The sequence below is a fragment of the Eulemur rufifrons genome, chromosome 2 (genome assembly GCF_041146395.1).
Source record: "Eulemur rufifrons isolate Redbay chromosome 2, OSU_ERuf_1, whole genome shotgun sequence".
Classification (NCBI taxonomy): domain Eukaryota; kingdom Metazoa; phylum Chordata; class Mammalia; order Primates; family Lemuridae; genus Eulemur; species Eulemur rufifrons.
Genome location: NC_090984.1, coordinates 92466957 through 92482092, shown reverse-complemented (window position 1 = coordinate 92482092; position 15136 = coordinate 92466957). Strand labels below are relative to the sequence as shown.

The 15136-nt window shown below is 39.1% G+C and overlaps 1 protein-coding gene across 2 annotated transcripts in view; it reads right to left on the bottom strand.

The window, feature by feature from the left end:
• Window positions 1-15136, bottom strand: part of SYNE2 (spectrin repeat containing nuclear envelope protein 2) — a 256293-nt gene that overhangs the window by 99493 nt on the left and 141664 nt on the right. For both annotated transcript variants that reach the window (XM_069487386.1, XM_069487397.1), the window contains exons 60-64: window positions 14555-14686; window positions 10207-10404; window positions 9523-9597; window positions 6790-6900; window positions 4338-4451 (exon numbers count right to left, since the gene is read on the bottom strand). In XM_069487386.1, the coding sequence (XP_069343487.1) occupies window positions 4338-4451; window positions 6790-6900; window positions 9523-9597; window positions 10207-10404; window positions 14555-14686 (630 nt within the window). The remainder of the gene's footprint in view (window positions 1-4337; window positions 4452-6789; window positions 6901-9522; window positions 9598-10206; window positions 10405-14554; window positions 14687-15136) is intronic.

Sequence of the window (15136 nt, the reverse complement as noted above, 5' to 3'; positions counted from 1 at the left end):
ACATTAGATATTTTTAATTTAGAGGTAAAAGATGATTTGATACAGGATATATTTGCCTCCCACTGTATTCACCTTTCTGCCTCCAGAATACTGAAAGAGCACATTGATCCTTCTAGAGAAATTCCTTTAGGAATAAGGATTTGTGTTTTGCTCTACAAACTTATTGGTTTCAACAAATAATTTATTAATTATAATGATGATAAAATATAATGTTTTCTATATAAAACTTTGTAAACAAAATGTTAGCATCTATTAAAGCCTAATTTTGGCCAAGTGACACACCTCTAATGGGGATTGCTCACAAATGTATACCTTATCTCAAGGCAAATGCACATTTCCCAGTGTTTGCAGAATTTTGCTAACACAGAACTTCCAGTGCAATAGAGTGAAGAAAATTGGTATGTGGTAACAAAAACATGCAGGATATGAAAATACCATTCATGTTCACACGGTGATGAGTATGATGAATGCTGGTTTGGCAGAAATGTCTCTGGGTTGCACATTTTCCCTCTGACTATCTATTAACTTCACATATATTTGCTCTTTTCTGCCAAAATGCTATTTCTCCCCTGCCTTGATTAATCTATTTTTGTAATTTGTAAGAATCACCTTCTTAAGGAAGTCTTCCCTCGCCTCGTGTTTTTTTCTGAACTTCATATACAGTCCAGGCTATACTTGAATTCACCTGTTTCAATATTCTTTTTAAATCCTGATTTTTAAAAAAGGCAACGGTTGTGTGATTTTACTTCTCAGCATCAATTTCTAGTAGTCTCATTGTTTTCTCATTTTCAGATATTGCTCTATCTTAGTGACAAAGATTTTGGGATCCCCTTTTTGCCACCTGAGACAATAATCTGTTGACATTAATTAATTAATTAACTGGTAAGAACAGATTTACCAACTGTCTACTTTATTCGAAAATCTTATTTGAGCACCTCTTCTACGTCATGCACATTTTTTAATGACAGTATCGCGTTTCTCTGCTTTCTTACTAACTCTCTGAATTAATGAGAAACAAACAAGCTGGATAACTAATCTGGGCTTTATTTGCTAGTTATTTGAACCTGAAAAGAATCCAAAGGGGAACAGAAGAAAAAAAGAATATTTGCAACCATAGAACTTCAACAGCTGAAAGTGGCCCAAAGAACTCATGAGGGATCAGTTGAGCCACCTCTTTTTAAAGTCAAAGAAACCCAAGCACATAGAACATTTAATCAGCTCACCACCTCCATTTCACCATGTTGCTTCTGAGAAGCGCCCAAGTTACTTGTGACTTTTAAATTCTGAGTACCTGTTTTTTTCCAAAAACATCCTGTCTATACGAAATCCTCAAATACTAAAAGCAGACATTATTTAAATGAATGTTTTATAACTGTACATTTCAGGGGGCTAAAAAGTACTACCACAAGTATTTCTTATTAAATAAGGATTAGGTTCTCTCTACAGCATAGCTATAAATTAATAATACCTAACCCTTATTGGACTCTGAATATAAGCCAGGCACTGGGCTAAGTGTGATTGATACACCACGTCATTATTTCACACCACAAACTTATTATTATTCCCAGCATACAGATGAGGAAACTGAGGCTTAGGGAGGCTATTCAGACCGCTTATGGCCATGTAACTAGTAAGTAGAACCAGAATTCAATTCCTGATTTCACTATTCTTTGGAAACTACAAGTCCACATTCTTGACATAATTTCACCAACTCACTAGTATGCGCATTAGCCTCTCAGCTAGTGAATCACATTGCTTCATTTCTGCATCAACACATCATTGATCTCAGCAACAGGATGGCAGTTAAAATGCAAGTTAGTTTTCTGGGTATAGCTACATTTCATGCCAACATATCAAACCTTTAAATTTACTCTTGACTATTTTAGTCAATTCTACAAACACCTGCACATCTCCTCACTCCCTTCACACTATACCATGTGAAACTGCCTACCCAAGGTGCAACATCTAACTGCACGTGGGCAAATACAAGACATGTCACTAGAATGGCACCTGGCGGTTCACTCTGTGAGGTCAAGCCTACCTGGGTTTCACATCTTTACCTACTAAATATTCATTCTTTGTTGCAATATAGGTCAAGGATGACTCAGTATTTTACTAAAAATTATGTAATTCTCATTTGCTCAATGCCCTTAACCTCTAAAACAAAGGGTTTGTAGAGGCTGATACATGCCTGATGACACTGGCTGGCTGGTCTCTGTGGAGTTCCCACTTTCCCTCCCTTTTTTCCCCTAAGGCCTGCATTGGTCAAACTTTCCCTGTCTTCGGTGATGGGCTGCGCCCATGAGATAGAAATAAGTCAAAGGCAGGAAGACAGTCACTGAGAGGTATGGGGCTTAGAGCCACTAAAAAGCTAATCAGAAGTGAGCTTCTCCCTCCTATAGTAGTAAAAGGTAATACCTAATGATTTCTTCTGCTCCAAGAATCCACTAATCCCCCTCCTACTCTGCAAAAGTTCTCAGTTAGGAAGAAAATACAAATACACACATACACAAATCAGTTTAAGACAGTGTCACTGGAGCTTAATAGTTAAAAGCTCAGGCTCTAAACCCAGAGGCAGAAAGATCTGGGTTTGAATCCTAAATCTGCCACTTACTAGCTAAATGACACTGGGCATTTTACTTTTTTGAGCCTCAATTTCTCTACCTGTAAAGAGGGATAACAGTAGTACTTACCTCACAGAGCTGTTGTGAGGATTAGAAGAGATAATATATGTAAAATCCCTGTGCCTGGCCCATAATAAACATTCAGTAAATATTTTGTTATCTTCCTTTCCCCTCCTCCTCCTCCTCTTCATTGTCATCATTACCTACTATTCACATGGTCAGGGCAGAAGATCCTAAAGATCATCCACACTCATGGAAACAGATATTACAGAGTGACCACTGAAGCTAAAAACACTATTGAAGCTACATCTGATTATTTTTGTAAGACTAGACAAAAGATCGGGAGAAAAGATATATAAATAAAACTCAGTATAAAGGAAGAAAAGAAAAGCAACACTCAAACGATAAAAAGCACCAAAAGCATGCCAGCATCTTTTTCAGAGCTACTTAGTGAGATCCACTGAGCTTTAGGTCCAGATGAACACCAAAACTAACTTGGGAAACCATGCCTCCCTGGAAGACTATTTTGAGAACCACCGAGGTACAGGATTTCAAATTAGGAAGGCACATTGGGCTGGGCACAGTGGCTCATGCCTGTAATTCCAGCACCGGGGGAGGACAAAGCAAGAGAATCACTTGAGGCCAAGAGTTCAAGACCAGCCTGAGCAACATAGCAAGACCCCCATCTCTACAAAAAAATAAGGAAAAATTAGCTGGGTGTGGGGGCATGCACCTGTAGTCCTAGCTACTTGGGAGGCTGAGGCCAGAGGATCACTGTAGCCCAGGAGTTCGAGGTTGCAGTGAGCTATGACCATGTCACTATACTCTAGCCTGGGTGACAGAGCAAGAGTCCATCTCAAAAAATAAAAAAAAAAATAAATAAAAAATAAAAAATAAAATAAAATAAGGAAAGAAGATTGGAATATTCTGGGTCTCATTCCTTCCTCCCACATTTACTAGCTATATTTTTACTTCCTGAATTTTGATTTCCTCATTTGTAAACATATGATAGGTATTAACCTATCTTATATAATCTAAGGATTAAATAAATATAAATGCCACTTATGTAACAGGCCATTAATTAATCAATATTAGCCCTTCTCCATTTTCACTGTTCCCATAAATTGTATCTATAGATTAAGAGGTAGTTATTAATGGAAAGACCATTTCATGCTGGCAAATGGTGACTGAGTAAAAAGTGTTTAGCTGTTCTATGCCATGCTTATTTTCTCCTTTTTTCCTGAGATAAGGTCTTGCTCTGTCCCGTTGGCTGGAGTGCAAGTGGTGCGATCATAGCTCACTACAACCTCAAACTCCTGGGCTCAAGCAGTTCTCTCCCCTCAGCCTCCCAAGTAGCTAGGACTACAGGCACACATCACCATGCCTGGCTAATTTTTTTATTTTTTATAGAGACAGGGTCTTGCTGTGTAGCCCAGGTTGGTCTTGAACTCCTGGCCTCAAGCGAACCTCTTGCCTCAGCCTCTTAAAGTGCTGGGATTCCAGGTGTGAGTCACTGCACAGGCCCCTTATTTTCTATGTAAATATCTGATGACAAATCTTCCACTTCTACAGCTTGACAGTACATAGGAAGATTTCAAGTTCACAAGTAACACTTGCCTTGACATATAAGTATTGCAGGACACAGAAAACTGGTCATTTCTGGGTGCTAGACCAGGTCTCTGAGCAGTTGGCTTGTTACTGACTGAGACTTACCTCTTCTGTTTGGTTGGGCAGGGAAAATTCTGGGCCTTGCTCAGTGTTTAGTGAGTCTAGTACAAGAATTTGTGCCATGGAACTATCACAGGTGCTTATTTTCCCATCTGCCTCCTGAAAGAAAAGAATCAGAGCTCCAGAAAGGTCTTGCTTGTCCTGGTGCCACAGGAGATGTTCTTCCTGGGCCTGCTCATTTGACAAATCACCTGCTTGCAACAGTGTCCAGAGAAGTCAGGTACATTTACTTTCTTTTTCTTTTTAATCACAAGAACATCAAGTAACGTCAGGTACATTTAAAAAATAGTTGTTCATTAAGGAAAAAAATCAACTTCATCAGGTTTGTCTTTATTTAAAAGACTTAAGTTCTCCAAAACTCTCCTCTTAAAGCGCACAAAAGGAATCCAGAGAATTAGGTACTTAAGTAGATTCTAACGAGAATTTAAATGAGATTATATGATAAAGGCCACATTTCAAATAATGGGAGAAAGGATGAATTTATTAAGTTTGGGAACAACTACCAAGGCATTTCATGAAAAATATAACTGTCTCACTCCTAACAATGAATTCTAATTGTATCTAATATTGAAATGTAAAAGATATGCCATACAAATTCTAATAGTGGGGAAGAATTTTTAAAGCATGGTAAGAAAGGAAAACAATGTTAGTACTGACAACTTAAAAAAATAAAATAATATGAACCACAAAAGATACCACAATCTAAGTAAAAGAGAAATGACAAACTGGGATAATGACTTACAAAGTATTAATATCCTTAATATATTAATTACTCTTATAAAACAGCAAGGAAAATATCAACCCCTATGTAGAAAAAAAGATGGCATGAACAAGCAATTCATAAAAGATGAGTCACAAAAGCTAATACACATCTAAAGAGATATTCGACATTCTTAGAATATAAATTATATATAAACCACTGGCTAAATTTGGTTAAGGGTGACAATATCAAATATAAGTTTGGAGTTAGGAAACAAGCACTTCCATGCATTACTGGGAGGTGTAACATTGCTATAATCTTTCTAGAAGGTAGTCTGATAATGTTTGTCACATTTTAAATGGATATATACTTTGACCCAGCAATCTTACTTCTAAGGTTAACAAGCTCAACTAATGGGAAAATGACATGTATACAAGTAATTACCACAGTGTGGTTGGAAGCATATGGATATTGTAACCAACCAAACTTGATTGCTCTACTTAGAAGTTTCATGATCTTGGACAAGTTAATCTGAACTTTCTGAACCTCAGTTACTTAACCTTTAAAGTGGAAATAAAACCTACCTCACTCATGCTTATGATTATTAGATAAGATGATGTATATAAAGCATTTAGCATTTCCTAACAAAATGTTAGTATCTTTTCAGCTCCTTCTACTGAAAACAGTAACTGCTATCAGGAGGCATGAACCAAGAATTAAAGGTAAAGCTTTAATAAAATTGGAAAGGTAGGTGGAATTCATGAAAAGTCTGGAACGCCAGGCTAAGTTTGCATTTTACTCAGTAGATAATCAGAATCCATGCAGGGTTTTAAGCTGGGGCTCAGCATGATTTATTTTAGGAAAAGTCATCGTTAGTATTTTACAAGATGTACTAGGAAAAATAAATGGAGGTCGTAAAACCAATTAGAGGGCTACTCCAAAAGTCCAGAGAAGTAGTAACAATTCCTTGAAATAAGATGATAGCAAAAATCATGGACAAAGAAGAGATTGTAAGCACTGAGTGGACATCACTTGACCACTGATGTGATATGAAAGGTGAGAAAAATGAGGTACCTATGAGGACTCTGAAGTTTACTTCTGAGAAAACAGTGAGACCATTAGCAGACATTGAGAAATTAGGAAGCTTTAAAGGAAAGTTAGTAAAATGGGTTTGAGTTGAAGAAAATCCACCCAAAAAGAGAAGTCTATTAAAATGATAGAAATGTGGAATAGATTTAAGGGAAAAGTCAAGACTAGAGATTTTTATTTGGGAATCACTGGTATAGAGGTGACAACCAAAGCTGTGGGAGGAAATGAAATCAGCAAGAGAGAAAACAGAGAGAAGAAAAGGACAGGCTGTCGGGGGAGCCTGCAACCAGAGTCAGAAGAAGAGAAAGAGAAGGAGACAGAGGATGTTAATTGGATTGACATAGCCATTCCACAATACATACGTATTTCAAAACATCATGTCATATACCATAAATTTATACAATTTTTATCAACTGAAAAAAAAATTCAGCCCAGGCAGATCCCCTCCCTAAGCATTCTTTCAAATAAGATAGTTCTTTACTACCCCTTATTTTTATTCTTCTTTTATTCTTATCTGCGCCACAGATGGGTGTTTTAAAGGTTTGGGTGATACTGATTGAAAACCAAAGGAAAGGAGGAAGAGGAGAAAGTCCTGCAAAAAGAGCTCTCTGCCTCACCCCCACATGTGGTTGGTTGGCCCCATGTTACCTGAACGATAGTTCCAGAGGACGAAGATGCTCTATCTTCCTCCATGTCCTTGTCATGCTTCCACAGTACAGGCCAAGACCGGGACGATGGCTCTGCTTTCTTGTCTCCACTCTATCACAGTAACCAATTGGTTAGCAAAGAGAAGTGCTTTCCAACCATCATAACCAGCACCCTACTCATTCACCTCTTTAATACAAGACTCAGCTTACCAGGCAATGTAACCATAGCCCTTATCTCCAGCACTCCCCCCATTTTTCATCTGTATTTCTTGCTAACTAAATTATGTTCCCAAGTGTGGTTTATCTTCCTGAAGCCTAAAAAACATTTTTAAAGAAGGTATGTAGGCAAGGCCCAGTGGCTCACGCCTGTAATCCTAGCACTCTGGGAGGCCGAGGCAGGAGGATCACTTGAGGCCAGGAGTGCAAGACCAGCCTGAGCAAGGGTGAGACTCTGTCTCTATAGAAAAATTAGCTGGGTGTGGTAGCAAAGGCCTGTAGTCCCACCTACTCAGGAGGCTAAGGTGAGAGGATTGCTTGAGCCCAGGAGTTTGAGGTTGCAGTATGCTATGATGAGGCCACTGCACTCCAGCCTAGGTGACAGAGCAAGACCCTATCTCAAAATAAATAAATTATTTTTTAAACTAGTAGGGATGCAGCTTGTGTCACACAAAGGGGATCTTTAAAACGATGCTTTAGGAATTTAATCTGCTTTGGTAAATGTAACCTTAAATGTTATCTTTAAAATAACAGCCTGATAGGTATAAGAAAAAATTCAATATCACTAATCATCAGAGAAAATTAAACCCACAATGAAGTATCATTTTACACCTGTTAGAATGGCTTTTATCAGAAAGATGCAAACTAACAAGTGTTAAAGTTGTGGAGAAAAGAGAACACTTGTATACTATGGGTGGGAATGTAAATTAGTGCAGCCATTATGGAAAATGGTATGGAGGTTTCTCAAAAAATTAAAAATAGAACTACCATATGATCTTGCAATCCCCCTACTGGCATATATAGCCAAAGGAAATAAAATCAGTATGTTGAAGAGATATCTATACTCCCAAGTTCATTGTAGCATTATTCACAATAGCCAAGATATAGAATTAACCAAGATATGAATTATCCATTCAACAGATGAATGGATAAAGAAAATGTGGTTTATATACACAATGGAAAGCTATTCAGTCTTAAAAAAGAAGGAAATTCTGTCATTTGCAATAACACGGATGAATTTGGAAGACATTCTGTTAAGTGAAGTAAGCCAGACACAAAAGGACAAATACCATGTGATCTCCCTTCTATGTGGAGTGAAAAAAAGTTGAACTCTTAGAAACAGAGAGAGAAATGATGGTTCCCAGCAAGTGAGGATTGGGAGGTTGGGAAAACATTTGTCAAAGGACATAAAATTTCAGTTAGACAAGAGGACTAAGTTCAAGAGATGTATACATCATGGTGGCTGCAGTTAATATATACTTAAAAATTGCTAAGAGAGTAGCAACATACTGATTTCATTTCCTTTGGATATATACCCAGTAGAGGGATTGTTATATAGGTAACATAGTGGTTCTATTTTTAATTTTTTGAGAAAGCTCCATACTGTTTACCATTTTCTACAAAGAAATGGTAAGTATACATATGTTAATCAGCTCAATTTAGCCATTCCACAATGTATGCATACACACAAGGGCTGTCCGGAAAGTATCCGGCCAGGTAACTGTTCTTATTATATTAACAATGGCTGGATATTTTCCGGACAGCCCTTGTATACTGTATCAAAACACGTTGCACACCACAGATACATGTAATTTTTACTTGTCAATTAAAAAAAACCCAGTTCAACGAATACGCATTTTTTGTTGTCAAATATAAACAACAAATACTGTAAACATCAGCTAAGAAGCAAATACATATCTTAAATTAACATCATACTGAAGTGCACTCTTTTTTGGCCCTGGTCTTTCCTCCAATCTCACAATGCTCTCTGCCATCAGAGGGGCATAATCAGTTTGCAAAGTTATCTGAGGGTCAAAGAACACAGTAAACCTGTACCCTTCCTTGTCCCCCTAGCCAGTTCCACCATGTCCTAGGGCTATTCTTTGTGACAATGGCGCTATTTAACAGTCTATAAAATGAGCATAAAATATGGCCGGTGGTTACATGTGAGTCATAAAAACTATAATTTGCTTCAGTTTTCTTCCTTTTGGCATAACACCCATTATAAGTTTTGTTTGTAAAGTATGAAATGACACTCAATATCAGGACGGACACCTCTAAATGTCTCATTCGAACAATTATAATAAAGTTGTAAGAATTCATAGTATTAGTGGTGAACACAACTCTTCATGTCCTTGGCAATACTGTTTTGGACCAAATAAGTCATTCAAATATGAGGGAAAAAAAGTTCTAAAAATCACATCAGGAGTGCCGACCAAACAGCATACTCTCAGAATTTCAGAGAAAGTTCTGAGAAGTCAGGATACAATAGAGAACTTCTTCATCTTCTCCCCTATGCCAACAAGTGTGCCTGAATTACGATTATCCCACTTTGACGTGGTGAAGTAGGTTTACATGCACTTGAATGTTAGTAACACAGGAGAACTACTTCATCCTTTAAAAATATCAACATTAATTTTAAAAATCCTTAGGTTTCCGTTATTTTAAGATCTTTTCTTTGACCTCCTTTTAGAGTCTCGGTTCTAACAAACTTGAACGAGAAAATAAGTTTCTTTACTTCACTCTTCACGGAACTTTCTTCTGCCTCTTCCTCCACTGCTGCCAGGAAAGACATGGAGCCTCTTCTGTTCACCTGAAAGGCACAGCACAAGAACACCTGCAGTCGGGCTGCCCGTCAACGCCACCAGAATCCGGGCCTGACTGCATTTTTATGTAGCTAATTTTTTACTTACTTTATCTGAGATGCCCACCCACACAAGTAGCCTCTGGGTCCTGCACCTTTCAGCCCATCCAGCCAAATACCCTGCCTCTGTCCAATCTCAGGTCCATGCACTGGCATTCCCCCCCATGGCCCCTCACCGAACAATTAAAGAACATGATTCATTGAAGTGGATCCAGAGTGAGCTTAGAAAGGCACTGGGCCATTTCTGAGCTTGCAGTGGGCTGACTTTTCTATAGGAAGACACTTCCTAGGGTGGCTCGACCCACCTGCCGGTAGAGTTTCATGAACACGCCCTAAAGTAACTCAGGCATAAGAATTCTGGGTTGAGTCCAGAAGAGACACACCCTGAGGATTTATAGTCACTGGTAAACAACTCCAGGTGGAGTATTTCCACTTCTAAAAAAAAAATTCCTTTACTATAGGCCATAGACATAGATGCTACAGTTTTTTCAGGTGAAAAATACTACCCATCAAGGTGTTCGTGGGACGTGGGACCAGCATTCACCTAGTCATACCCACCTTCCACTCAGAAGCGTCCCTCTCTGCCACTCCCCCATCCTCGGGTGCTACGGCTGATAGCATTTCTCTTTCTGCTTCTTCTTGTTCTTGCTTTAAATGCCGGTGAAGGTTTAGTACAGTGGCCTTCAAGTCCACCAGCAGGTCTTCTTTCTTCTGGTTCAAACTCAGAATCTGCTTTTCCATACCTTCGATTTCTCCCTGTGCAGAAAGAGTGTCTGTGTTGTTTTGGGAAGTCTGAGGCCATGGCATGCCCTGAGGAGCCTGCTTGCTTTGGGATAAAGACTTCTCTACGTGTTTGGTTTGCAAAGCCAGGAACTAGCCTCTGATACAGTATAGTTCCTCTCCAACAGGGCTGCATTTCCAAAGGTTCTGTGTGGGGTTTACAAGCTGTAGGATGCCTTCGCCTAACCAAAGACTTCTGATTCACAAAATCAGAATCTCCGGGGGTTGAGCCACAGCACAGAAACTTGTACCAAGCTCTACAGGTAACTGTGCTGGGCAGCCGGAGCTGGAGGCCACTGCTCTGGCCACGGGACCAACGGGTCCAGCACCAAGGGGCCAGGGCCCAGGAGTCTGCACTCCAACAAATGCAGCAGAAGCTCCTTCTGCATACTTCCCACTTTGTCACACAGAATATTAACAACACGTGTCCCCAGCAGACATGTTCCCAAGTCTCCCCGGAAATTCCCAAGCAGACTAACATTTGGAAACCACCGAGAGAAAACAAGGTTAGAAATCTCATTCTTTTATAATTGCTTTTGAAATCTTCCTTATCATTACCAATTTAGTTACATTTTCTACAGTGAAAGCTTCCTACCAAATCGGAAAAAGTAAGCAAAGTACCGTACAGTGTAAACAACTGTGGGAATAATGGACAGATGATCCCAAGCCTCATAATGTTACTTTTAACATTAGCATTATTGATATGTGCGAATAGAAGTTCTTATACATGGTAGATATGCAGATACCCACTGTCTAAGAGGATTACAGAATCACAGAATCCTAGATTTGGAAGGAATAGCAGGTATCAAACAGTCTAACATCCTCTCCACCACCTCTGGGAAGTATCACCCAACCTGCCTGAGCTCTCGCAGTGAGAGCTGCATCAGAAGGCAGCCTGCTCCTTTTCAGGAAACCTTCATGTGTCTGAAATTTGTTCCTAATTTATTTCTTAAACCCCTATTCTTTCCTCCTCCTTTCTTCCTCCCTTCTATCCATCCATCCATCCTACAGGTATTTACAGAATCATTAATTTTTTTACAGACCGAGGACTGTAAGGTGTCTCTACCTACAGGGAGAGTTCTGAAGCCCAGAGAAAGAAGGTGACTTGTCCAAAGCTGCAGCTAGCCTGAGACAGAGCATAGGCCTGGGCTTCCCTATGGCTCTACTGGGCACATTCCTGCCCCAATGCCGCTATTCTGTCTGAACTCAAAATCCCTGTAACATAACAACTGTTTGAATGAAATCTGAGTTGGCTGTGGTTTGTGTTCCATCTTAATAAACACTAAACTTTAGAGGAACAGCGCCTCCCAACGAGAATATCTCAGCCATTAGAATAACACTTAAAGAAACAGAGTGGTCTGCGGAGCTACCAACACTGTGGAGGCACAGCTGGACACAAAGCAGCCATTCGCAGAGTGGCATCTGCAGATGCCTGGGGGGCCACAGTCCACGAGGTCCAGATCCTTTTCATAATAACACTAAAATGTTACTACATTTGCCTTCTTCACTATGTTGACAATTGTACTGACAGCATGGAAGCAATGGTGGGTAAAACTACTGGCACCTTACAGGAATCAAGGCAGGAACACCAACCATACATCATTGTGATGTGTTTATAGTAAAAAAAAAAAAAAAAAATGCCAGTTTCACTTAAGAATGTCCTTGATAAAGACACATTTGTGCTGTCATAACAGAATGCCTGTGACTGGGTAGTTTATAAAGAACAGAAGTTTATTTCTCACAGTTCTGGAGACTGGGAAGTCCAAGATCAAGGCAGTGGCAGGTTTGGGGTCTGGTGAGGGCTGCTCTCTGCTTCCAAGACGGCACGTTGAACACTACAGCTTCCAGAGGGAAGGAAGACCGTGTCCTCACATGGCAGAAGGCAGAAGGGCAAAGAGGGGTGAACTCCCTCCATCAAGCCCTTTTATGAGGGCACCTAATCCTGTCCAGGAGGGAGGAGCCCTCATGACTCAGTCACCTCCCGAAGGCCACACCCTGCGATACTGTCGCATTGGGGATTACGTTTCAACATGAATTTTTGGAGGGAACAAAAACATTCAAATCATAGCAATGTGTATTTTTAAATATTTTTTTGTGAAAAAATGGGAAGTATGCATATTTTGTTGCATACCAAGGTACAATGGTTGAGGAAAAGTATTTATGTTATTGTTTGAGTTGTGAGCTGAACTACCCTTTTTCATAGAACACTATTTTTGTTGGAAACAACCCAGCTGCTAAACTACAATAATGAACTTAAATACCAAAAGATTTTTCTGGAGACAGATGTTAATATTAATAAATGCAATTTTTTAAAAATAATTGCCTACTGAAATGTGATAACATTTGGAAGATCTGCACAGCTCAGTGAAACAATATTTTGCAAATGACCAAGCATGACGCTATAAAATCATGCACAGTGTTCCCATTTATAAGTGGGAGCTAAATAATGTGCACGCATGCACATAGAGAGAAAAATAATAGACATTAGAGACTCGATCGGAGGGGGGTGAGGGTGAAAAATTACTTAAGGGGTATAATGAACACCATTTGGGTGGTGTTTGCACTAAAAGCTCAGACTTCACATCCCTATACTATATCCATGGAACAAAACTGCACTTGAACCCCCCAAATCTATTTTTTAAAAAATCATTCATAGTTAGAAGATCCACTCAAAGTATAAGACAGACCAATGGATTTTTATCTTAGAGTATATTTTTGACATGGCTTCAGATTCCATTTTACAACTAACTTGTAACTACCACTTGTTGGGTTTCAGTGTAGTTTAAAGAAAAATGCCCACAGTTATTCAAAAGGATAATTAAAATATTCCTGCCTTTTCCAAGTATGTGTCTTTGAGAGCTTGGATTGAGCTATACTTCAAATAAAACTGTATGGCTCAATGCAGAGACAGATGAGACTCTTGTCTTCTGTTAAGCCAGACATTAAAGGGATATACAAAAATGTAAAACAGTGTCACTCTTCCCACTAAATTTCATTTTGGAAAATATAATTACTTTAATAAAAATGTTATTTTTAATCTAGCCTGGACAATACAGTGAGACCCCCCATCTCTAAAAGAAAAAATAAATTTTTAAAAATATTATTTCTATTAACATGTAGTGGGTTTATTACTATTATTTAAAAATAAACCAAACAAATATTTTTACATTTCTGAGTTTCAATTTTTGCATCGGTAGATATAACTCATATAAACAAAAGCTCTTTGGGGGCCTCACATTTTTTAGTGTAAAGGAATTCTGACATTTCTACAATATTGCATCTTTAATACTGAGTCTGTATTAGTGATTCCACCACTTAATGGCTGTGTCACCTTGGACATCTCTGTACTTCTCTACAGAAATAGCATGCCCCCGATCTTATAGCCAGCACAAGTAATATAACTGTGCTTTAAGAGCACCATATTCATTGCCTGCCTGCATCAACCTGATGGCAGGGAAAAAAGCAGCTCTCTATAATCCTTAGCATACAGTCAGGTTTTGCTCGTTATAGAAATACGAATTCAAAAACAAAGACTGGAAAAAACCCTAGCAGTAGAGGGTTAACATGTAAACCGTTGTAACTGAGTTCACGGGATTGTTAATTCCAGCACACGGCACTACCGCTTAGTATATGGAACTCTTCATTAGAACAGTGTTCAGGGTCTTTACCTCTGAAACCCAGCCTGTCCACACTGCCTGACCTCTATCCCAGAAAGTCAGGTTGTCCAAATATCCTGCGTTGTATCGGCCTCTTTGGTACCAGAGCAAATTCAGACCAAAATGAACCCAGTTGAGGCCAGGGGCACTCAAAAAACCCTCCATTAAGGAGGGAGGCATGGCGGCCCTGGCCCAGTTTCTGATGTTAGGGCTGCCCAGATACGGCGGCTTCTCTTGATTAAACATCAGAGGCTACAATTTTCATCATTTTTTAGTAATGATAATTACATAATCACCTATGTAATGAAATAGGAATGGAAAGTAAATACACACAGAAAGCATCTTCAACTGGAAGAGAGCAGTAGGAAATTAACTACCACTACAAAGGCTTCTAGACACCAATGGCTTAGTAAGCGTTGAAGGAACTGATGGACGAATGAAACAAATCTGTATGAATGAAAGAAACATACCTGTACTTGTGGCAGGTTGGCAGCTTGGTCTGGTGACATATGTTCAAGGGAGAATTGAGCTGAATAATTATTTAAGATCTTTTTCAAGTGTTCTATTTCTTCATCGCATTCATTAGTCTGTTTTATGACTACCTATAAAATACCCCCCAAAAGAAGAATTTTTGTCATAATCTAAGGACTAGATTAATGGACTATTTCCATCCTCATCAGAAGTTCCAATCAATTACAGCAAATATGCAGCCATTCAGATTTCAATAGGACATAATAGCCTGACTGTAGAGAACAATGATTGCAAAGCTGGCACCTGACCTCGCTCTACTAGATGCCGGGGCACCTCGGGCTTTACTAGTGCTTGAAGGTCAAGTCTCATTCGACACACCTTTGCTCTTAGTGTTTCCAGTCTAGTGAGTTTGTTCTGGGCAGCATTTTATGGCATGTTAACATAAAGTTGCTAAGTTTTTATCAAATTATTGATATGTCGCATATGCCATTTTAATACACATTCCACGTGGGGGTTTCCACTTAGAAAGTGACATTACTGATTCAGAATGCACAGAGCATGTGATTGGAGTCATGATGGGT